We start from the raw sequence: 23150 nt of genomic DNA, 5'->3' as shown, positions 1-23150 counted from the left end.
ATAAACCGCTAACAACTCCCATTCCAAGAGCTTGTTGTAAAGGTTACACAAGAGGCTGGAAGCGTTTGCACAGCGCCAGGTACAAAGTAAATACTTAATAAAAAGCAGCTGCTATTAATTACAACTCCACCTGGTGCTGATCCCCACCTCCCTCACCCCTCCCAGGTTGGGGAATCCTCGAGCCCACCCAGTGGAGGAAGATTGGTGCGCCCCCTTGTGCCCCCAGCCACTGTCCCGATCCCCGATTCAGCCCCTCTGCAGCCCTGAGCCCCTCTTCAGACACTAGTTGGCAGCCCTCCCCGCTTTCCCATCACGGCCCGCCTGAGGCCAGGATGTGCTTTCGGGCTGGCGGGTACTGGAGCAGGGCCCGGTCACTCCCCTGAGCCCGAGTGCTGGGAACCGCCCCGCGCCCCCTCCAACCCCCCTTCGTGCGGGGAGGGGCCGGCCCTGGGGCGCCTTAAAAACCAGAGCTGGCCCTCGGGTCGCCGCTTTGAGCAGGATCCAACGTCGCTGCGGCTACCCCTAACCACTCGCAGACCCCCCGCAGCCATGGCCAGCAAGGGCTTGAAGGACCTGAAGCAGCAAGTGGAAGGGGCGGCCCAGGAAGCGGGTGAGAACAGAGCGCGACGCGGGCGCACCCGATGGACGCGGGGGTTGGGGGGCGCAAGCCAGTGCACTGTGCAGCCAGAAAGTCGAGGGGGTGGGGGTGGCTCCGGCTAGGAAGGGCTCTCTCCGGAGCTGCAGGGACCTGGCAGGACGCCCACCCCGACCAGTTCAGGAATGATGCCTTCAGGCAAGGGGGAGAACAGCGGTGCCTGGGCGGGGTGAGGCACTGGGCATTGCCAGAGCCAATCCGAGGAGGCTGCGAAGGCGGGGAGTGGCCCCACCCGACCCTTAGGGGACAGTGAAGAAGGTCCACGGGAAAGCGGACTCTGCCACCAGGCGATCTCTGCCCGCCAGGGTCCCAGAGGCCCATAGAACCAGGATGGGATGAGGAAAGCAGCTCCAGGCTCCCACTGGGCTTTGTTTTGAGCACTCCTCCCTTCCCCCCAGTACTAATTTCCCCTTTAGTCCTCACCCAGAGGCCCTTCCCACCCTCTCGCGGCCAGGGCAGGTCACTAGTCTTAGTCTCCATCTCCAGCTCTTTCCTCCTCAGACCTGAGGTCACACACCTGGGGTGTGAAGATGGGCTGGGGAGTAGGGGATGTGAGGAGACTCTGGGTGCACCAGCAGCACCTGTTCCAGTTCCGGCTCAGCCTCCCTTGGGACTTCAGCTCCCAATCAGTCCTATGCATATCCCAGTCAGCAGACAACACCTAAACCCACCCCATCCTTCATCAGTGCCCTAGGAAAGCGAGCAGTGGCTGCCCTAGGCCAAAACGGTAGCAGGAAGCCTCGGCTTACAGCACCCTTCCTTCTGGCCCTCAATTTTCCCATCTGTAGGCTGAGTGCAGAGGCTCCTTCCCTGTGGTCTTGACTGTGCTATGTCAGACAAGGAACCCAGGGACCTCTGTGAGCAGCAGATCCAGGGCCTGCCTGACCCCTGTGCACCTGGCCCCTGGTCTGGGTAAGGTAGGCCCTTTACTGTTCAGCAGATCGCTGAAGGCCAGAGCACCTGTCTGCCTACCCAGCAGGGGGGACACATCTGAGCTCCTGGAAACCCTGTTCTCCACAGGTATAAACTCTGGTATAGAGGAGATTGCCTGACCTTGGAAGTTTCACCTCTTTCCTGCACTTCATTTGCTAATGCCTTAAGCTGCCTGCCCACAGAGGCAACTGGTAGTCATTGCTTGTGCGCCCTCTGGGGAGAGGAGGTAGTGAGAATGCTCTGCAAAGTAGAAGTCCCAGTGGTGGGAATTCAGGCATTTGGGCCAAGCTTCTAGGGGAGAAGTTGTTAAAGGGGGCAGTGCTCTTCCTCGGCCATGCCCAGCAGCAGCCACAGCCCAGATGCCAGTTCCAGCCTGGCCCTGCCCTGCCTTCCTTCCTCTGTTGGATATTTTCTCAGCAGTCCTGAAGATCCCAAGGGAAGCAAGCCAGAGGGGAGGAGCCCAGAGTTATAAATAAACAAGAATAATACCCTGGAGTCATGGAAAGGGCTCAGGCCCCTTGCTGACTGAGTGGCCTTGGTCAAAGGACTTTACCTCAATGGCATCCATCCTTGGGCATGTAGGACAGACCACTCTAGAGAACAGATGGGGTTGGAAGGTGGAGTCCTTGTGGTTAGTGGTATCTCAAGAGCTAAAGCCCATATCTCTCTGTTCCAGTGACTTCGGCCGGAACAGCAGTTCAGCAAGTGGTGGATCAGGCCACAGAAGCAGGGCAGAAAGGTCTGGTGGGGCTGGTGGGCAAGAGGGTGGATAGCCCCAGCACACCTCCATACTCCACCCAGCCCTTGTCCAGACACACTGTCTCCTCTGCAGACCCTCTATCCTCATTGCTTCCTGGGGAGGGAGCCCCAGGGGAGGCTAACCCTGCATGGCTATGGTTCCCCAGGATCCTGCCCTCAACTTCTCTTTCCTTCCTTCCTCAGCCATGGACCAGGTTGCCAAGACTACCCAGGAAACCATCGACAAGACTGCTAACCAGGCCTCTGAGGCTTTCTCGGGTTTCGGGAAAAAATTTGGCCTCCTGAAATGACAGAAGGGAGAAATGAGTGACTCCCTTCGAGGCTCGGAGCTTTGGCAGGCTCTTGGTGGGCCACCTCATTAAAACATATATTCCTACCCTGGGCCCACTTCTTGACTCCTACACTAGGCCCAGCCCTCCCTCGCTTAGAGCAGAGCCTCAGCCCAGAAACTCAGCCCCTAGTCCAGAGACAGTCCTGCCATTCCAAATACGGAGGAAACCCAGACTGATTGTCCAAGAACTCATTTTCCTTTTCTCAACCGCGTATCCCCACTCTCCCTTATTTTAAGTTCGAACCCCATTTAGGTACGTGCCTCTCCCCGCCCCCGATTCCAAAACCGCTCTCCCAGCTCCAGGAACCCGGCCCTTCCTAGAAAGGGCATACTCGATCCCCAGATCCTTGGGAAGCTCAGCTCTGGGCGGGGGACTAAAGGTTCCAACGGCCACAGCCTCGGGAATTCTCCCAGCGAGCTGAGCCAGGAGGCTGGGAGCATCGAAGCAATCCAGAGCTGGGGGCCGGCGAGGACTTCAGGCGGCAGGAACTCTCGGGGAAGACAGGGGACGCAGGGGAGTGGTTCTGGCCCTAGCCACTCTAACCAGCCCGTCCGGTGTTTGTGCCCAGCGGTGAGTCACCGGGCGGGACCAGGAGGGCGAGGGCACGCCCCGAAGACCTGGGCCCCGCCCGATTGATTTGGTTGGCGCGGCCGCCAAGAGCTCCGCCCACGACACGCCCCCCGGGAGGGCCCTGCGGCGCACAGGACTGTGCACGTGAGCGCGTTGCACACGGGCCTGAAGCGCAGGCACCCGGCAGATTGCGTGCGCGCGCTAGACCACTCCCGTTGACACCCCTTCCGTTCCGGATGCGCCAGTATCTTCTGGCTTAGGGTGGAGACCGGCGTTTTTGTCCGGCAGGTCCCCAAGACTGTCTAGAGTTCGCGCAAACTTTATTCCCTCCAACCTCCCCTGCACGTGTCCACGTGTTCATGCACGCGATACCAGCTCTGGGTAAGCCCTGCTGGTCGGTGACTCATCGTTGCCACAGGATAAGCCCAGCCCTGGCGCCGGGCGCTGGCGGCCCTCTTCATCAGAACCCTTGCCGCACCTTGGCTGGTAACGCCCCATTCCCTTTCCCCACCTCCCCGCCTTTGTACACACTGTTCCCTCCGTCCGTATGATCTTGTTCTCTTCCGGACGAGTACGTACATAGTCATGCCGTTTAAACTCTAGCTACAAGGCACTTCCAGTTCAGGGGAGACTGATAGAAAAAAAGCGTCGTCTTTGCTTCATACTAGAGACCGGCTTTCCTAGAGGCTTTCGGCGACCTGCCAGCAGGGTGCAGCATCGCGTCGACCCCCGCACCTCTCCCCGTCACACCCCCAGCCCAAGTCTTTCTGTGTGTAACCATCTGCCCAGGGGACCTTTCCTTTCTCCAATCCGAGATCCCTCCCAGGGAAGCAATAGGTTTCCTGCCTAATCCTTGGTATCTGTCACCCTCACCGCAGGGCCAAGCTCAGTTTCACGGTTTGTTCCTGTTTCTGACTTCCCCAAAGAAGGCCTCACCTGGTCTACAAAATGGGCCAAGACCTAAAGGGAAGGTCCTGGAAGAGATACCTGGAGTAATGTGGAGGTGCTTCCAGCATCTCCAGGAGCCCCTGCCCCCAGAAGAGGATGCCAGTGTTGGGAGAGATCACGTGGGGCCACACCCAGAGGCGGGTGGGGCTGAACTGTCAGAGCCTTCAGATCCTTTTTGGTAGGCAACCTTCCCCTGCCTGACTCAGGAGAAATCCCAGTTGGCCCAACAATCTTTCTTAATCCTGTTTTCCTTCTGAGTGTGTTGGCTTTAGGAATGAGTGTGTGAGCCATCTCAGACCAAGGAGAGGAGGAGTTGGGTCTGAGGACCAGGAAACTTCTAGGAAAGGGTTTTTCATCAAAGAAAAGACGAAGCATTTCTTCCTCTTCCACTGGACATTTTTGTGACCGGAAATGATGCTTAGGACTCTGGCAGCCACTTCTAACCTCAGGAGGAAGGAGCCAGAGGAAAGCCAACTTGCTGATTCGGGCAGAGCAGAAGTATGAGAACCTATATCCCAAGTTATTATATTGAGTCCCTAACTTAACCAGTCCTGCACCTGCACAGTAGGCAAAAGGATCAGTTTTCTCATCGTTTAAGCTGCTGTGAAGTATGTTTCTATTACAAAGAAAAGCTAAAATCCTGATGTTGGCTCAGTGACAGTAGGGTCCTTCCTTTGCAGCCTCCCTCGCCGCCTCAGCCTCCTTGCTCAACATCCCGCCCTCTCAGTTTCAGCCCTGTTGACCTCTGTTCATTTCCCTCGTGCGTCAGCTCACCTCCGTCTGTGTGTGTGCTGTTTCTTTTTTTTTCTACTTGGAATGCTGTCCATCCTTCCCCATAAATCACCCTTGTCTAGGTGGCTTCTGCTCTTTTGTCCTTCAGATCTCGGCTTCCCAGATCGGCCCCCAACATACACAGAATGGGTCCAGCCACTGCCGGTGTGCTTCTTTCCCCACTTATGGACTAATGAGGGGCTCTCCTGTGTGCTTTGCTCTGATGGCTGTCCACAGGCTGCAGCCAAGTCCCCTGTGCTGATGAGTGCGTGCCCAGTGCCTAGAGTGGGGCTCTGGCAGCATCCGCCGAATGAAAGCAGGGTTGATGGTCCACTGGTTCTCCTCCCAGAAAACAGAATCGCCATGCTAGGTCCCCTCTAGTGCCGACTCTACCGGGCAGCCCCTGCGCGTCTCTCTGCCCCTGAGCATGGGATGCTCCCACGCACCGTGCGGATGCCTCTGCATTCCTCGATTCCCCCAACACCGAGCCCTGGGGGTGTGGCCAGGTTGGACTTGTCTTTGGCTCTATGTCTGCGATAAGGTGGACGTGGTGCTACGGAGCCCTGGGAGCCTGCAGGAGCCCAGGCCTGTCTCCATGAGGTTCATGAAGTTAGTGAAACCCAGACAGGCTGAGGAGAAGAAGGCCGTGGCCACTGCACCTGCTGGGTCTCGGTCAGGTCTCCAGAGATGATTCTCCCATTAGCAGCTCCTCAGGTGGTTCCTGGTTCTCCAAATCCCAGTTCCCCAAGTAGCCAAACGCAAAATCACCAACATCACGTATTGGACTTTAGCTCTGATTCCCATCAAATTACAGATGAGAAGGGCAGAGTTTTCTGCTTTCCACCTCCTCTCCCTTTCTCGTTTGTTTTCGGTTGTTGTTGGTTGTCTCATTTCTCCTTTGTGAAAATACATAGCATTTACATTCCATTCCTCCACACCTTTGTTTTGTCTTAGATCTGCAACTGAAGATACTAGAAGCAGCCTGCCATTGTCTGCTGAAGTGTTTTCTATTATCTCTTGGTTGGTTGGAGTTAGTCCTCTAGAAGTTTCCTCAAGAATGAAATATTTTCAGATGAACTGAGAAGACGTCTGGGATGCGAACTGAGAATTATTAGAGCTAGGCCCCTTGGGTTACAGCAGTGTGTCCATGAGGGTTCATGGTGTTCTGTTTTTTGTGTGTGGCATTTTCTATTTTTGAAAAGGTTAAAAAGTTAAAAATTAAGAAAGAAGAGCTCATGTGAACCATATTCTGTGCTCTTAAGTGTGTGGAAATGTTAGTCAGCAGCCTTTATACTTTATCCTCAACTGGGTTTGAAAATGTTCAGCTCACACTTTCTTCCTTGAGTGTCTTCTAGAAATGGCTGCAGTGCCTTCTGCCACAGACTGAATAATTCCTGTAAGTCTGATTTCTATTTCACTGGAATTTCTTCTTTTTATTTATTTATGGCTGTGCTGGGTCTTTGTTGCTGTGTTGTTCCTTGTTGCCCCATGGAGTTTCAGGAAGGGGAAATGGGACTCCTTAGAGTTTAAGCTGCTGTCATGTTGCTTCCAGACCTGGAAGTCTGGCAGGCTAAGCTGGTGCTCTCTGTTTATAGAGAATCCACATATTCGGTGCCGTTTACTCCCTGGCCTCGCCCTGGGAACTTGCCTCTTGAACCGCATTTCCCAGGCTCCCTTACCTTCGGGACTTGTTGGGTTTGGCTGCAGGGGATATCAGTAGGAGATGGAGAAGAGAGGAGTTTATGCCTCCCGCTCCCTTCTTGCCGGGCATGGCTGGGCAGTGGCCTTGTTCCTCCGCTGGCCGTGGCAGCTCCTGTCTGCTGACCCTCCCCTATAGCTGGAGCTCGCATCAGGGTCTACAGCCCCTCCAGGCCAAGGGTCCCCCATTGCTCCAAGTCCCTGGCCGCCTTGCCATCTCTCATTGACTCCCTTAAGTCTGCCCACACCTTTGTGAACTCTCCATTTCCTCAGCTACCCCTCTGATGTGCCCTCTGCCCGTGGGTGTATGAGAGCTGGGTTGCTAGGGAAGTCTTCTTTTGGTGACTGACAAACCAAGTCTCCCGGAATCTCTTCTTGGCTCCCCTGTGACTGGAATGGGTCTGTATGTATAAGATATATGGGCTCTGTATGTACTGGGAGCTCAAATCCATGAAGCAGAAGTAGGAGAAAGCATAGGCAGGATGACAGTTATAAAACTCTTGCTGTTCATGACATTTGCAGTCACAGGATTAAAAAAAAAATTATCATGCTTCAGATGTGAGACAGCCCTAAGTATTTAAGCATAGTTAAACTTCTGATTCCCCCAGAATTGTTCATTGCTCAGTTGGCAAATTGCTTTTGAAAAATTGGCTCTCCTTGACTTGATGATGGAGTCCTTTGCCAGTCCTTTGCCAGACTGGGTTGTTGAGCAGATTCCATTTGAATAATTAGTTGACTCTTGTTAAAGCTCAGTTCTTGAAGCCCCAAGTGTAGGACTTGACCTTCTGACTCAGGACAAGCTGACTCGGCTGCCTGTGTTCAAGGCCTGCTCTGTGGGGACCCATCATGACAGGCTTCTGCCCAGATGGGGTGTTTCCTACCTGAATCACCCCAACCTCATCCAGGTAGGAGTAACCCAAGCCCAACCCCTTAGACCAGAAGCCTTCTTAGGAGGGTATGAGACTGTCCTAGGTTCTTTGGGCTGGAAAGGAGTCCAGCCTCAGGGAGCCCGGATGGGCTGGGCTGAGCTGAGAGGCCAGGGAGCTGGTCAGAGCTACAGTGGGAAGGCTGGTGGGACTAGAAGTGGGCCAGAGCACCAAGGTCTGGGGCCCAAATCCAGTCTTGGGCAGCTTGGCCTCTCCAGGCCTTCCCTCTCCCTGTTGCATTTGGGATCTGTACCTGAACCCAGCCTTGTCAGGAGATTTGGGGCCATGATATGTTGTCACTGGAGTCTGGGTGCTCACACCAGGGCCATGCATTAAGGAGGAGAGGGTCCCCTGGGCCGGGGGATGCAGTGAAGGTGAGAGCAGTCTGTCAGGGAGGAGGAAAAGTGCAGCCAGAGGGCTCCTGGCTGGCTCTGGGCCCAGAGTCCTGCTGAGTGGCTGAGCCCTGATGGGCCTGTCAAGGAGCTGGTGAGCTCCCAAGGAGAGGGCCACAGTGACGAGTGCCCGAGGGTGGGCACTGGCGCAGTGGGGTCATGGGGTCTGGAAGCCATCCCAGAGCTGGTGGCTGACACCGCCATCCTGTCAAGGGGTCCAGCGGAGAGGACCCATGTAGGGGTGGAGGACACACGCAACCTCAGAAGGAACAGGCAGGGGGCTTTGATGGGCCCAGGGAGCGTCCCTGTGGGTCTCTCAGGCCAGTTCCCAACGGCCATGTCCCAGAAGCGCCCCCACCCTTGGCAGTGTTGTCCAAAACCATGAGCAGAACTCTCTGGGATGTGGATGTAACAGGGAGGGCCTTAAACTGCAGGGCCCTCACTTTCATGGCCGCTTCTGAGTCCACAGGGTCAAACGTGTGTGTGTGTGTGTGTGTGTGTGTGTGTTCACATGGATAGTAATATTCTTTTTCTTAAAGGGACTCTCCAAATTGTTTAAGACCTGATCAGCTCCTGCTTATGGCACGTGTGGGGCTATGGCCTTGTGACCCAGAGTTCCTGCTGGCTCTACCATCCACTGCCCACCCTAGGGCGGTTGGCCACTGCCCAGGGCCTCCCAGCACCACTCAGGAATGTGGGAGGGCCTCGACTCCTTAAGCCTGTATCAGGTAAACACTAATTAGACCCTGCCACTCCCTCCTGGACTCCCCTGAGGGGTAAGGGAGCCTGTATGGGGGGAGCAGCCTCACACTCCTGCCCCAGGCCTGGACTTTATGAGCAAGTCCTTGAAAGGGCCTTCCCTCCATGACCCCTAGCCAGTGGGAGTTTCATCTCCAAGCCCTCTCACTCCGAGGCAGCTTTATACCCCTGCCACTCTTTGTTCCACCCACTGATTGGTCAGGGCTCACTGCCAAGCAGCATGGACCTAGCTAGCATCTCTAGCACATCACTGATAAGAGGGTGGGAATGGAAGTTTACCACGAGTTTGCATGCCTGGCCCCACCAACTATCAGTGACAAGGCCAGGAAGGCATGGATGCCCCCATTTTATAGATGAAGAAACTGAGGCTCAGCTGGGCTAGTGACTAAGGGAAGCAACATGTGATACGTGGCTTGAGGCATCTCTCTCCATCCTGAGTAACTTGGAAGGCAGTCTGGCTCCCTAAGCATGTAATGTTTCAGGGACTGGTAGAGCTTCTTTCCGGGAACTCTTGCTACAGCCAGAAGCACATCCCCAGTTGGTGGCAGGGTCCTCCATTTACTCCCATAGGACCTCTTGGGTGGGCACTTCTGACTTCACAGGGCTTCCCTAAGAGGCCAGGCCCCAAAGTGCGAGGAGGACTGGGTTCCCTTACCTGCAGGCTGCCTAAGTGCTGGGCCACCCGGGTGCTCCCGTGAGTGAGAACCAGGTAACTGCAAGTCAGGGATGACTAGACTTCTGGTCAATGTTGCAACCTTCTCTGCCTTGGGCCAGGCACGGCCCTCATTTTCTCTACTCCCCCAAACTGTCCAGGGGAGGCTGAAAGGCCATTCTGCTGAGCTAAGTTGTTGGGAATAGGGAGGGCAGCGGCCTCCACTCCACTTGTATTCCTGGCCTGGGGGCTGCGCAGGTACCCAGCCTTACAAAATGCTCCACCCCTGACTAGGCCACCCTAGGAATAGTAGGCAGCAGGCTGGAAGTTCTTGGCCTTGTCTGGGTACACAACTGTGCCCAGACTGCCATGAGTCCAGGGGACTGGCAGGGCCGAGGTCCCCAAATGCCTCTCACCCTACAGGACACTAAGGCCTTTTGCTTTGGGAGAGGGGTATGTCCCAGAACCGAGCTCTGTCCAGCCTCATGCTCCCGGTCCCTGCCCCTCTTGGGGTCTCAGGTTATGGGGTGTGGGGGTTTCATGTTGCCGGAGGAGCACTTCACCAGGCACAGCACTGGGGTGGCCCCACCCAGCTTCTTCCTCCTGAGCCTGTGCTGACTCACCACCAGCGTGAGTGCTCATGTCCCAGAGCCCGGCCAGGTATCAGAGGCATCTATAAAAGCAGACTGGTCCAGGCCCCAGCATCCTGCTTGATTACCACCTGTTGCCGCACAATGCTGGGAGGCCTGGGGAAGCTAGCTGCCGAGGGCTTGGCCCACCGCACGGAGAAGGCCACGGAGGAAGCTGGTAAGGACCCTGGGGCTCCTTTCCCCTTGCGATGTTCCTCCCACTGGGGGACTCAGGACAGACTTGGCTGGGCCAGTGAAAAGCTGATCCCAGCAGGATTGGGGCAGGCTTTGGCCCCATGGAGAACCAAGGATGATCAGCTCCACAGGCATGGAGGTAGGGACTGTAGAAGTTAAACCAATAGGAGTCACGAGAGGTCCACTGCCCCAGCAACCCGCCTGGTTAGACCTGTTTTCCCCCCCACCCCCTAGGCTTGACACGTTCCTGGGGTCTGTGGCTGTGGGACGGAGGCGGCAGCTCAGCGGAGGCCCCTCGTAGCAGGAGGGGAGCCAGGGTGCTGGGTGAGCAGCTGGTGACTTGACTCCTTGCCTCTGGAAACCGGCAGTGGGGGAGGCTTTCATGTTAAAAGAGCTTATTCTAAGTATCCTATAGATGCTACAGGAAAAGGAAGGTGGATTTTAATTTTTTACCATAACTTTAAAGCATCAAAGATTTCTTGCTGAAGAATCACCAAGTCTGATTGTGTTCAAAGTCAGCCCCTAGAGTTTACACAAAGGACATTTTCAGTTTCTTCAAAGTCCCCAGAAACTCTTTTTTGTACATCAGCCCTTGGATGCAGAGAAGCTGATCCAAGCCCTACCCGTTTGACATTTTGTGAAAAACAGCTTGTGCCCAAGTTTGCTGTTCTCTTTCTAAATGGCTGCAAACATGTCTGTGTTTCATTTTAGCTTTGCAACTGCTGTTGACCGCCTACTTTCATCTTGACCAGCTCTCTGAGCGCTGTGTTATTCCCAGGACAAGGGAACCCAAGCAGTGGAGTTAATTCTAGGAGTTAGAATCTGAAATAGTCCTTCTGGCCCAACATCTTTCAGCTCTAGCACGTTACCACCCTAGGAGGGCAGAGAGTTTTGTCTTATTGGAGGAGCTGCTTTGGGGGACTTGGTGTTGCCGTGGGAGGGGAGTGGCCGTGGTGGGGGTGAAGCTTTGACACTCAGCCTCCTGAATGCTGCGGCCTCCATTCAGCCATAGGCAGAAGAGCAGCTCACCTGAGAGGCGTGGTGACCTGGGAAATAGGCCCAGCCTTGGCTCCAGGTCCCCAGCCGACAGGAAGGCCTGCTCGTCAGCATTCCAGGCCTTGCTGGGCAAGGAACACGGAGAGCCCTGTGCCCTGCCAGCCTGGCTGCTAGCAGCCAGGTCCCACTCCAGCCTCTGAAGGGAGCCAGCTGGGGGCTCTTGGTGAGCAGCTTGTCCTGTCCTGGCGGGGGTGGCATCCCGGCGGCCCTTTCGGGATACCCAGGGCTGTCTGGGCCCTGCCGTGAGGATGGGCGGCTCACACTGCGCTCTCACTCTGGGCTTGTCTTGTCTTTTCAGTTCATGTTGTGGAGGGAGTGGTGAAGGAGGTGATAGACCATGCCAAGGAGGCTGGAGAGAAAGGTAAGGCCAAGTTCGGGTGGGAAGGAGGGAAGCTGGATGTTGGCGGCAACCTGCTCGTTGCCTAGCCAGGCCAAGCCCTGCCCCCGAGGTTGCTTCCTTCCGGCTGGGGTGCATTCCCTGCGCTCAGCTGAGATCTCACACTGTACTTGCTGCAGCAGGAACCATCTAGGTAGTCCTCTCTGTGGGATGTTAATAGCATGGTGTCACGAAACATCAGGCGGCAGTGTGCTGGGACAAAACATTGGAGACATAAAGTATATATTTGTAGAAGTACATATTCGTTTAAATGTTTATATACTTGTTTATATGTTTCTGTATCACAGTGTATGAAGCTTGTGTATGTCTCGCTCCTTATAACAATGTAGTTTGCAGATGGATTAGGACTTAAATATAAATACATGAAATTATTAAATTCATAGAAAAGAACATAGATTTTGGCATAATCTCAGAGAATGGAGGATCTTTTTAATGACGACAGAAGATCCAAAGGCCATAAAGGAAATATTAGGTAAATTGGACAGTGTGTGCTAGGTCACTTCAACCGTGTCCAACTTTCTGTGACCCCATGGCCCATAGCCCACCAGGCTCCTCTTGTCCATGGGATTCTCCAGGCAAGAATACTGGAGTGGGTTGCCATTTCCTTCTACTAAATTGGACGGTATAAAACTTAAAAAATTTCCATAGTGAAAAAAAAAAAATACCATAAGCCAAAGATAAGAAAAACCACAAACTGAACAAAAATATTTGTAGTAGAAATGATAACCCAATATAAAAATGACCAAAAGATATAAACAGTTCACAGAAAAATGAAGCCTGAGTAGGCAGTACACCCACAAGCAGATGCCCTATGTCACTAATAGTTGGAGAAATGCAGGCTGTTTGGAGAAATAAAACCAAGTGCAAATGCCTTCATCCAGGAGCTGCGCCCTGCTCTGTCCCACAACACCTGCAGGGCGCAACCCAGTGAGGCTGCCGCATCCCACAGCACACTCCAGGCGACACCAGCCCAGCGAGCGACTTGAATTGTTTTCTTTGCTCACCTGGACATTCTTCGTCTTCCTTCCCAACAGCCATTGCTGATGCTTTAAAGAAGGCCCACGAGTCGGGGGAGAAAGTGGTAAAGGAAGTCACTGAGACGGTGACCAACACAGTCACAAATGCTGTCACACATGCAGCAGAAGGCCTGGGCAAACTGGGACAGTGAGCTTGCCTGCCACCAGCGGGCTCTTCCTGAATCACAATAAAAGGCTGTGATTAACTGTGTACGCTGAGCCCTGGCTTTGTTCCTGTTTGGATGGAAACGTTGGCTGTGTCCCGAGTGTGCCCTCTGCAGTGACAAGGGGCCAGCACCTTGGCTCGCACTGGGGGCCACACGGTTCCCTGAGATTAATCAGATGTGCCGCTCTAGGTTTATGATCTTTCGTGTCAGCAAGGAGCTCTTGAGGACTGTTACTGTCTGTGCTACCTCTCCTAAAAGACTATTTCCCCAGAAACTATACAAAGCTTTCAAACACCTCAGTGCTTCCAGGACACCCCAAGAAAGGACCACAATTCAGCTTACATGTTCTTTGGGTTTTCTTTGAAATGTTCTTGCAGGAGTCAGGGAAGATAACAGGCCAACTGAGCTGGGCAGGATCAGGCAGACTGCTTCAGGTTCTCAAAGAGGCTTTAGAGAACTGTTTCTTCTGGACAGTCACAGAATCATGATTGTCATGGAGAAACTGAATCCGCCCCCCATTGGAGACTCTGTCAAGCCTCTGCTCAGAGACGTGCGTTAGGCTTAAATTGGCTGTAGTAGGCAAGAAAGCCTGGCCTTCCCTCCTTCCTGCCATGAATGAATCAGTACCATAAAAGGTGTTTTGTGGAACGAGTTAGTTGCTCACCATATTTCTGATGGTCTTTCAGAATTGGCTTCACAAGTTTCTGAATGGCCCAGGAATATCCAGTGTCCTGGCTTGAAACGTTTGCTACTGTCCAGCTGGTTTGGTTTCTGATGACTTCTGAATTCTCCCAATCCAGACCCAAGCTCAAAAGGATGTGACTTGTGAGTTTTAGTGTCAATCAGAACAGGCTCTTTGGACGGCAGTTCCTCTTAGCTGCGTTTATTTTATTCTTCAGGTACACAGACAGAGGCCCACAGGATGAGGATACATCCTGACATATTCGTGATAACACGAGATCGGAAACACCCTAAAATGGCAATCAGAAATCACTTGGTTGGCAAGCTTAATTGTGCTTGTTAGGTTTGACACACACTATAGAACTGACATTTATTACTTCTAGAGTATTTATAATGCCTTAGCATGAAAAATGGGACTTTTGCTTAGATGGCCATCTAAGGACTGGATAACAATTACTGCATTTCTATGAAATGGAATACTCTGTGGCTGTTAAGGGACTTCCCTCGTATCTCAGCTGGTAAAGAATCCACCTGCAAAGCCGGAGACCCTGGTTTGATTCCTGGGTTGGGGAGATCTGCTGGAGAAGGGACAAGCTACCCACTGCGGTATTCTTGGGCTTCCAAGACATTTATTCAAACACAATAAATGTAATGTGCTTGAATCATCACAAAGCCATCCCCCACCTCCCAACCCCCACCGCCGATCTGTGGGAAAACTGTCTTTCACGGAACTGGTCCCTGGTGCCAAAAAGGTTAGGGACCACTGTGGTAGTAACCTCAAGGCTCACACTCATGGATAAAGGAGAAAATACACGTGTCTCATATATGCCCTTCCTCCATCCCTGTGTGCAGAATACTCTGTGGCTATTAAGGGACTTCCCTGGTATCTCAGCTGGTAAAGAATCCACCTGCAAAGCAGGAGACCCTGGTTCAATTCCTGACTTGGGGAGATCTGCTGGAGAAGGGATAGGCTACCCACTGCAGTATTCTTGGGCTTCCCTGGTGGCTGTTAAGAATGAGGAAAATGTACATATATCATTAGGGAACAAATGAGTTAGTAACGTGTGAAATATGTATGTAGAACTAGTTCACTTTTTTCAAAGCAAACAAGAAAACTGGTAGAATATATATGTGTATGTATATAGCAAATGCTAACCATGTCTGTATGTATATAAAATATTAACCATGTTCAACTGTGTGTTTCTTTGGAAACATGAGGAATCCTCACTTTTTCTATTATATAAATGTAAATGATGCTTGAATTTAAGAGAAAACCAATACAGATATATTTTGAAATGTGGTTATGGAGGCCACATTCTAGCTTATTGAAGACTGCTTCCTAGTTAAGTGCTTCTGAAAGTTTGCTGGTTTCATATTTGAAAACCAGTGTAATACGAAAGTACCTTTGTATTCTATTGTGAGTTGATCACTAAAAGGATATCTCCTGTAAGCTTAAATTATAGGTAAGGGCCCATCTCTGGAAAACCTGCCTCCCAGCTAATGAGCATTAAGCTAAAATACCTTTATTTAGCTCTCAGGAAACATGCTGACCAGGCATACCTGCTAGAGTCGGACACGACTGAGCGGCTTCACTTTCCCTTTTCACTTTCATGCATTAGAGAAGGAAATGGCACCCCACTCCAGTGTTCTTGCCTGGAGAATCCCAGGGACGGGGGAGCCTGGTGGGCTGCCGTCTCTGGGGTCGCAGAGTCGGACACGACTGAAGCAACTTAGCAGCAGCAGCAGCAGCAGCAGGCACACCTGTGAATGACGACAGGGAGGGAGAAATGAACACATCTCTCCTGGAGGCTGATGGGAACCAGGAAGTGTTTGACTTTACCCCTTCCCGTTTTGGTGTGAAAGAACCCAACCTCAGGCAGGATGGTTCTGTGGAATGTGAGGCCACCATCTTCTTGTGTGCTGGCTTTCTGAATGAAGTTGTTAATCCTTGCCCTAACAACTCATTTCTCCACTTATCGGCCTACAGTGTGGGGAGCAGCATGAGCTGCACCAAAATTTGTTAGAGTTCAAGATTTGCTACTCATGGCTAGCCAGCCCTTGTTGGGGAGTTTTCGGGGAAGGCCCTAGCAACTGCCGGGCCACTTAACCCGAGAATCTTGCCTTCAAAATTCCCCGAAGCAGCACCAGCTTCCCCAGAACTTGACAACTGGAGCAACAAGTCGACATTTAGGAGTTGACAAGCTCCATCCACACAGCAGGGTAAGTTGCTCTGGTGGGTTCAGCCAGAGACTTTTCTCTTCATTTGGGGCTTTTCCTTGGGAATAAGCCAACTTGTTTTCTATTTGAGTGGAGTGCCCTGCTGCAAAGCGTAGAGGTGTTGGGCTTTTACTAGACACGTGACCACTTCCTTTGCTGCTTTGGACGCTAGCATTGTGCGTGAGGTTTGTGTTTTGTTTGTCTTGAGTTTCTGTCTTTAAAAATGGGGAATATTTTACATATGGTAATATGGATGTTTCAGTGTGCAAGTTCGATGCATGGATCAGGGCACGCAAAGCTGGTGATCTGGGACAACCCAGAGGGATGGGGTAGGGAGGGAGGTGGGGGGGTTCAGGACAGGGGAACACGTGTACACCAGTGGCTGACACGTGTTGAAGTATGGCAAAAACCACCACAATATTGTAAAGTAATTAGCCTCCAATTAAAATAAATAAATTGATTTTAAAAATAAATACAAAAATATGTAATTGCAAGATTGAAAGAAAAAAAAATGGAGACTGTTTGAATTAACCCTAAAGAAAGTTCTCTGAAGCTTATTTTGGATAAGTCATCTGATTATAGCTATGAACCCTGGGTGAGAGGAAGATGCTGTTTTATTGTACTGATAACAATGTGTGAGCACAGTACCTGTTAGGATCCCTGCAAGGGATTTAGGCAGGGTTATCATGGGACCTTGTGCACCATGTCCTGCTGTCCTTGCTGTGTTAAGTACTTCATTTATGGTCTTCTATGTTGTTGGCATCAGAGAAGGCGATGGCACCCCACTCCTGTGCTCTTGCTTGGAAAATCTCATGGATGGAGGAGCCTGGTGTGCTGCAGTCCATAGGGTCGCTAAGAGTCAGACACGACTGAGTGACTTCACTTTCACTTTTCACTTTCATGCACTGGAGAAGTAAATGGCAACCCACTCCAGTGTTCTTGCCTGGAGAATCCCAGGGATGGGGGAGCCTGGTGGGCTGCCATCTATGGGGTCGCACAGAGTTGGACACGACTGAAGTGACTTAGCATCAGCAGCATGTTGTTGGCGTATGTAACATCCCCAAGACCAAACTTGAGGGTTTGTTTAGGATTTTCTGTTTGTCCTTTGGGTTTGTCATTTCATTTTGTTTGGTATAGCCAAATCAGTTTTGTGATATTTGAAACTTTTAATGATGTCAAATGGAGGAAAGGAATAGGAAAAAAAAACAAAAACTCTGTCTCCTCTTGTCTAAAAGTGGGACATTCTGAGGAAGAAAAGGTTCCACTTCATTTCTAAAATCACCAAAAGTTACAAATAGAAGTAAAATAAATATTTATAAAAAGTGTTTAGTCATCTAGACCAGTGATCTTGATTTGCCCCATTTGCCAAAACCCAACCTCTTTTGTAACTGATAGGTTTTTACGTTGTTGTACCTGATTCAGGGCTGAAATTCTGGAGTGGGAACTGTGAGGTCCTGGTGTGTGTGTGTGTATGTTTGTATATGTTATAGATTGTAGAAATGCCAGGATTACTTAGTAAAACAGCTCTATTGAATTCAGTTCAGTTCAGTCGCTCAGTCATGTCTGACTCTTTGCGACCCCATGAATTGCAGCACTCCAGGCCTCCCTGTCCATTACCAACTCCCAAAGTCCACACAAACCCATGTCCATTGGGTTGGTGATGCCATCCAACCATCCTCATCCTCTGTCATCCCCTTCTCCTCCTGCCTTCAATCTTTCCCAGCATCAGGGTCTTTTCAAATGAGTCAGCTCTTCGCATCAGGTGACCAAAGTATTGGAGTTTCAGCTTCAATATCAGTCCTTCCAATGAACACCCAGGACTGATCTCCTTTAGGATGGACTGGTTGGATCTCCTTGCAGTCCAAGGGACTCTCAAGAGTCTTCTACAACACCACAGTTCAAAAGCATCAATTCTTCGGTGCTCAGCTTTCTTTATAGTCCAACTCTCACAACCATACATGACCACTGGAAAAATCATAGCCTTGACTAGACAGACCTTTGTTGACAAATTAACGTCTCTGCTTTTTAATATGCTGTCTAGGTTAGTCATAACTTACCTTCCAAGCAGTAAGTGTCTTTTAATTTCATGGCTGCAATCACCATCTGCAGTGATTTTGGAGCCCCCAAAAATAAAGTCAGCCACTGTTTGCACTGTTTCCCCATCTATTTGCCATGAAGTGATGGGACCAGATGCCATGATCTTAGTTTTCTGAATGTTGAGCTTTAAGGCAACTTTTTCACTCTCCACTTTCACTTTCATCAAGAGGCTCTTTAGTTCTTCTTCACTTTCTGCCATAAGGGTGGTGTCATCTGCATATCTGAGGTGCTTAATATTTCTCCCGGCAATCTTGATTCCAGCTTGTGCTTCTTCCAGCCCATCGTTTCTCATGATGTACTCTGCATTTAAGTTAAATAAGCAGGGTGACAATATACAGCCTTGACGTACTCCTTTTCCTATTTGGAACCAGTCTGCTGTTCCATGTCCAGTTCTAACTGTTGCTTCCTGACCTGCATACAGGTTTCTCAAGAGGCAGGTCAGGTGGTCTGATGTTCCTATCTCTTTCAGAATTTTCCACAGTTTATTGTGATCCACAGTCAAAGGCTTTGGCATAGTCAGTAAAGCAGAAATAGATGTTTTTCTGGAACTCTCTTGCTTTTTTGATGATCCAGTGGATGCTGGCAATTTGATCTCTGGTTCTTTTGCCTTTTCTAATACCAGCTTGAACATCTGGAAGTTCATGGTTCACGTATTGCTGAAGCCTGGCTTGGAGAATTTTGAGCATTACTTTATTAGCGTGTGAGATGAGTGCAATTGTGTGGTAGTTTGAGCATTCTTTGGCATTGCCTTTCTTTGGGATTGGAATGAAAACTGACTTTTTCTAGTGCTGTGGCCACTGCTGAGTTTTCCAAATTTGCTGGCATATTGAGTGCAGCACTTTCACAGCATCATCTTTCAGGATTTGAAACAGCTCCACTGGAATTCCATCACCTCCACTAGCTTTGTTCGTAGTGATGCTTCCTAAGGCCCACTTGACTTCACATTCCAGGATGTCTGGCTCTAGGTGAGTGATCACACCATCGTGATTGTCTGGGTCATGAAGATCTTTTTTGTACAGTTCTTCTGTGTATTCTTGCCACCTCTTCTTAATATCTTCTGCTTCTGTTAGATCCCTACCACTTCTCTCCTTTATTGAGCCCATCTTTGCATGAAATGTTCCCATGGTATCTCTGATTTTCTTGAAGAGATCTCTAGTCTTTTCTGTTCTATTGTTTTCCTCTATTTCTTTGCATTGATCTCTGAGGAAGGCCTTCTTATCTCTCCTTGCTATTCTGTGGAACTCTCCATTCAGACAGTATATCTTTCCTTTTCTCCTTTGCTTTTCACTTCTCTTCTTTTCACAGCTATTTGTAAGTCGTCCTCAGACAGCCATTTTGCTTTTTTGCATTTCTTTTCCATGGGGATGGTCTTGATCCCTGTCTTCTGTACAATGTCACGAACCTCATTCCATAGTTCATCAGGCACTGTCTACCAGATCTAGTCCCTTGAATCTATTTCTCACTTCCACTGTATAATCATAAGGGATTTGATTTAGGTCATACCTGAATGGTCTAATGGTTTTCCCTACTTCCTTCAATTTAAGTCTGAATTTGGCAATAAGGAGTTCATGATCTGAGCCACAGTCAGGTGCCAGTCTTGCTTTTGCTGACTTTAGAGCTTTTCCATCTTTGGCTGCAAAGAATATAATCAATCTGATTTCGGTGTTGACCATCTGGTGATGTCCATGTGTAGAGTCTTCTCTTCTGTTGTTGGAAGAGGGTGTTTGCTATGACCAGTGTGTTCTCTTGGCAAGACTCTATTACCCTTTGCCCTGCTTCATTCCGCATTCCAAGGCCAAGTTTGCCTGTTACTCCAGGTGTTTCTTGACTTCCTGCTTTTGCATTCCAGTCCCCTATAATGAAAAGGACGTCTTTTTTGGGTGTTAGGTCTAGAAGGTCTTGTAGGTCTTCATAGAACCTTTCATCTTCTTCAGCGTTACTGGTCGGGGCATAGACTTGGATTACCGTGATATTGAATGGTTTGCCCTGGAAACGAACAGAGATCATTCTGTCATTTTTGAGATTGCATCCAAGTACTGCATTTCAGACTCTTTTGTTGACCATGATGGCTACTCCATTTCTTCTAAGGGATTCTGCCCACAGTAGTGTAGATATAATGGTCATCTGAGTTAAATTCACCCATTCCAGTCCATCTTAGTTCGCTGATTCCTAGAATGTCGATGTTCACTCTTGCCTTCTCCTGTTTGACCACTTCCAATTTGCCTTGATTCATGGACCTAACATTCCAGGTTCCTATGCAATATTGCTCTTTACAGCATCAAAACTTGCTTCTATCATCAGTCCCATCCACAACTGGGTGTTGTTTTTGCTTTGGCTCCATCCCTTCATTTTTTCTGAAGTTATTTCTCCACTGATCTCCATTAACATATTGGGCACATACCAACCTGGGGAGTTCATCTATTGAATTAGCTTGAAGGAAATTAAGCACTTATATAAATACTCAAATATAAAAGACTCTAGCTAGAATGAATTTTGTGTTCATGTGATCTAGGAAATATTCATTATTAAATTAATATCTGGTATGAAAGTTTGTATAAGCTTGTTGGTTTGATTTATACGGATTTGTGCTTAGGGTCGTCAACATTAAGTGTATTACTTTTATTGTACCTAAGTTTATTAGAAATCAAAGAAGACCTGTTCTTGCTACAAAGTTTCTCAGCAAGAAAAATAACAAATGACAAAGCTTTTAAGTAAATAAAATAGAGGTATATGAAGTAAAATTTAGGTAAATTCTATAGGAATAATTGGGCTTCCCAAGCAGCGCTAGTGGTAAAGAACCCGCCTGCCTATGTAGGAGACGTAAGAGACGTGGGTTCAATCCCTGGGTTGCGAAGATCCTCTGGAGCAGGGCATGGCAACCCACTCCAGTATTCTTGCCTGGACAATCCCATGGAAGAGGAGCCGGGAAAGCTACAGTCCATGGGGTCATGAAGAGTCGAACACGACTGAGGCGCCTTAGCACGCACAGCACAGCACATAGGAATAATTATATTTGGGGAATGTCTATCTGAAATAGTCTCTCTAGATTTTTGTAACTTGAAACTAAGTTAAATGAAGAGAATCACTGACTATGTAGCTCATTTCAAATAGGATAAAATATTAGAACATTAATTGCTGCTGCTGCTGCTAAGTCACTTCAGTCGTGTCCGACTCTGTGTGACCCCATAGACGGCAGCCCACCAGGCTCCCCGTCCCTGGGATTCTCCCGGCGAGAACACTGGAGTGGGTTGCCATTTCCTTCTCCAATGCATGAAGGTGAAAAGTGAAAGTGACGTCGCTCTGTTGTGTCTGACTAGTAGCGACCCCATGGACTGCAGCCTACCAGGCTCCTCCATCCATGGGATTTTCCAGGCAAGAGCACTGGAGTGGGGGGCCACTGCAGGCATGTCTAAATTTACCAACTTCTGCCTTCTTAGAAGAGGAAGACTAAAGCATAAGTGTGTCAATCAGGAAATGCTGATTTGACAGTTTCAAAATTACTTCTTGGGTTTTCACTGGAGATTAAAGTTTTAAGGTTAAGAATTGTAAGGAGAGTATTTCAGTATGCAAGATGTAGTGTGTGTGTTTCTTTAGCAAAGAAGGTATGAGGCATGAAAATGTATTTTGTTAAAGGGAAAAATGTGATTTTGTTCTAGAGCTTGTTCTGAATGGAAAAAGTGAGGGACAGATTAATATGCATATAGAAAATTGTGTAAGGTTTTTGGAGGCAGAACACTGAAAGTTTTTTGTGTGTGATTGGGATTAGCTAAGATTGAATTTAAGAAAGCAGAGTTTAAAGGTAAAGTGGTGCAAAACCTGAATTTGGTTCTCTAAGAGGACAAAGTTTTCTAAAAATATTAAAATGCTTTTGGTAATTGTTTCTTTAAGTGATCTGTATTTGCTACTGAGATCTTTTCTTTTTTTTTGAGATCTTTTATCACTGGTTAAAACTTTTGATACTTTTGATAAACTTCCTAAAGATCAAATTCTAAATGAAGTTCATTTGAAGCTAGTTAACTTTGAAGTTTTCCTGGGGGTTGTAACATCTCAAATTATTTGTTTTCTTTTTGTCTCAGAGGAATATTAAACTAATTAGGCTTATTTGGTATGTTAAATTATGTGGGAAGCATTGTCAAATAAGGGGTGATAAAAATCCTTGCAGTGTATCATATGTAAATGAGGTCCACAGCAGTACTTTGGACAATTTTTTTCTCGGAACTCCTTAATGAATAAGCATGGTGATGTTGGGAAAAAAAACCACCACATTTACATCGTGTGTAAAAATGATTAACCTACATGTTCTAGAAATTATATGGAGCTCCTAAAATTCTGGTGTGTGCGTGAGTGTGTACTAAGTCACCTCAATTGTGTCTGATTCTTTGTGACACCATGAACTGTAGCCTGCCAGACTTCTCTGTCCATGGGTTTCTCTAGGCAAGAATAGTGGAGCTGGTGGCCATACCCTCATCCAGGGCATCTTCCCGACCCAGGGCTTGAACCCTCATCTCTTACTTTCTCTGCACAGTGACTTTTGAATGACTCTATAGCTATTTTGTGAAGAAGTGGGGAAGAGGGATGAAATACTTTGTGAGCAAGCATTTGTGCTATTACATTGGGAAATGAAGGAGATGAGAGCGAGGCTATGTTGCTTGAAACCTTAACTCCTCTGGCTGAGCTAGCAGTCCCAGCCATTCTGGCCATTATGCCAACTATATCCAACCCTCTAGCGCCTATCAGGAGAAGGCAATGGCACCCCACTCCAGTACTCTTGTCAGGAAAATCCCATGGATGGAGGAGCCTGGTAGGCTGCAGTCCATGGGGTCACTACTAGTCGGACACGACTGAGCGACTTCACTTTCACTTTTCACTTTCATGCATTGGAGAAGGAAATGGCAACCCACTCCAGTGTTCTTGCCTGGAGAATCCCAGGGACGGGGGAGCCTGGTGGGCTGCTGTCCATGGGGTCGCACAGAATCAGACACGACTGAAGCGACTTAGCAGCAGCAGCAGCAGCAGCAACATCTATCATTCCTACACAGCCCCAATTTCTGACACTGGGGCTCACGACTTCCCTTCCTAATAGAGGTCAATTAGAAAATCCCGTGTTAGGTTTTGGGGCACAAGTACTTGGTCTGGTATCATGTAAGATCTGACAGGGCACTCAGTTTGGGCCAGAAGCCACTCCCAGGGGAAGACAGTTTCCCTTCCTCATTATCTCATAGGGAAAGTGAAAGTGAAGTTGCTCAGTCATGTCTGACTCTTTGCGACCTCATGGACTGTAGCCTACCAGGCTCCTCTGT

At 49.5% G+C, this 23150-nt stretch overlaps 2 protein-coding genes across 2 annotated transcripts; both read left to right on the top strand.

Annotated features, from left to right (window-relative positions):
* Window positions 1-512: 512 nt before the first annotated feature.
* On the top strand, window positions 513-2645 carry ADIRF (adipogenesis regulatory factor). Its single transcript, XM_068983188.1, has 3 exons — window positions 513-610; window positions 2265-2327; window positions 2531-2645. The coding sequence occupies exons 1-3, from the start codon at window positions 550-552 to the stop codon at window positions 2635-2637; spliced, it is 231 nt and encodes a 76-aa protein (XP_068839289.1). The 5' UTR covers window positions 513-549; the 3' UTR covers window positions 2638-2645.
* A 7484-nt stretch (window positions 2646-10129) lies between these two features.
* Window positions 10130-12840, top strand: FAM25A (family with sequence similarity 25 member A). The gene is made up of 3 exons (XM_068981728.1): window positions 10130-10202; window positions 11574-11636; window positions 12707-12840. The coding sequence occupies exons 1-3, from the start codon at window positions 10130-10132 to the stop codon at window positions 12838-12840; spliced, it is 270 nt and encodes an 89-aa protein (XP_068837829.1).
* Window positions 12841-23150: the final 10310 nt, after the last annotated feature.

Source organism: Capricornis sumatraensis, chromosome 10, assembly GCF_032405125.1.
Source record: "Capricornis sumatraensis isolate serow.1 chromosome 10, serow.2, whole genome shotgun sequence".
NCBI lineage: Eukaryota > Metazoa > Chordata > Mammalia > Artiodactyla > Bovidae > Capricornis > Capricornis sumatraensis.
Note: the sequence above shows the minus strand (reverse complement) of the source record. Positions and strands in the feature narration are given on the sequence as shown.

Coding starts and splice junctions, on each gene's coding strand:
- ADIRF (XM_068983188.1), top strand. CDS start 550: ATGGCCAGCAAGGGCTTGAAGGACCTGAAGCAGCAAGTGGAAGGGGCG. Junction 611..2,264: donor AGGGGCGGCCCAGGAAGCGG/GTGAGAACAGAG, acceptor TCTCTGTTCCAG/TGACTTCGGCCGGAACAGCA. Junction 2,328..2,530: donor CACAGAAGCAGGGCAGAAAG/GTCTGGTGGGGC, acceptor TTCCTTCCTCAG/CCATGGACCAGGTTGCCAAG.
- FAM25A (XM_068981728.1), top strand. CDS start 10,130: ATGCTGGGAGGCCTGGGGAAGCTAGCTGCCGAGGGCTTGGCCCACCGC. Junction 10,203..11,573: donor GAAGGCCACGGAGGAAGCTG/GTAAGGACCCTG, acceptor TTGTCTTTTCAG/TTCATGTTGTGGAGGGAGTG. Junction 11,637..12,706: donor CAAGGAGGCTGGAGAGAAAG/GTAAGGCCAAGT, acceptor CCTTCCCAACAG/CCATTGCTGATGCTTTAAAG.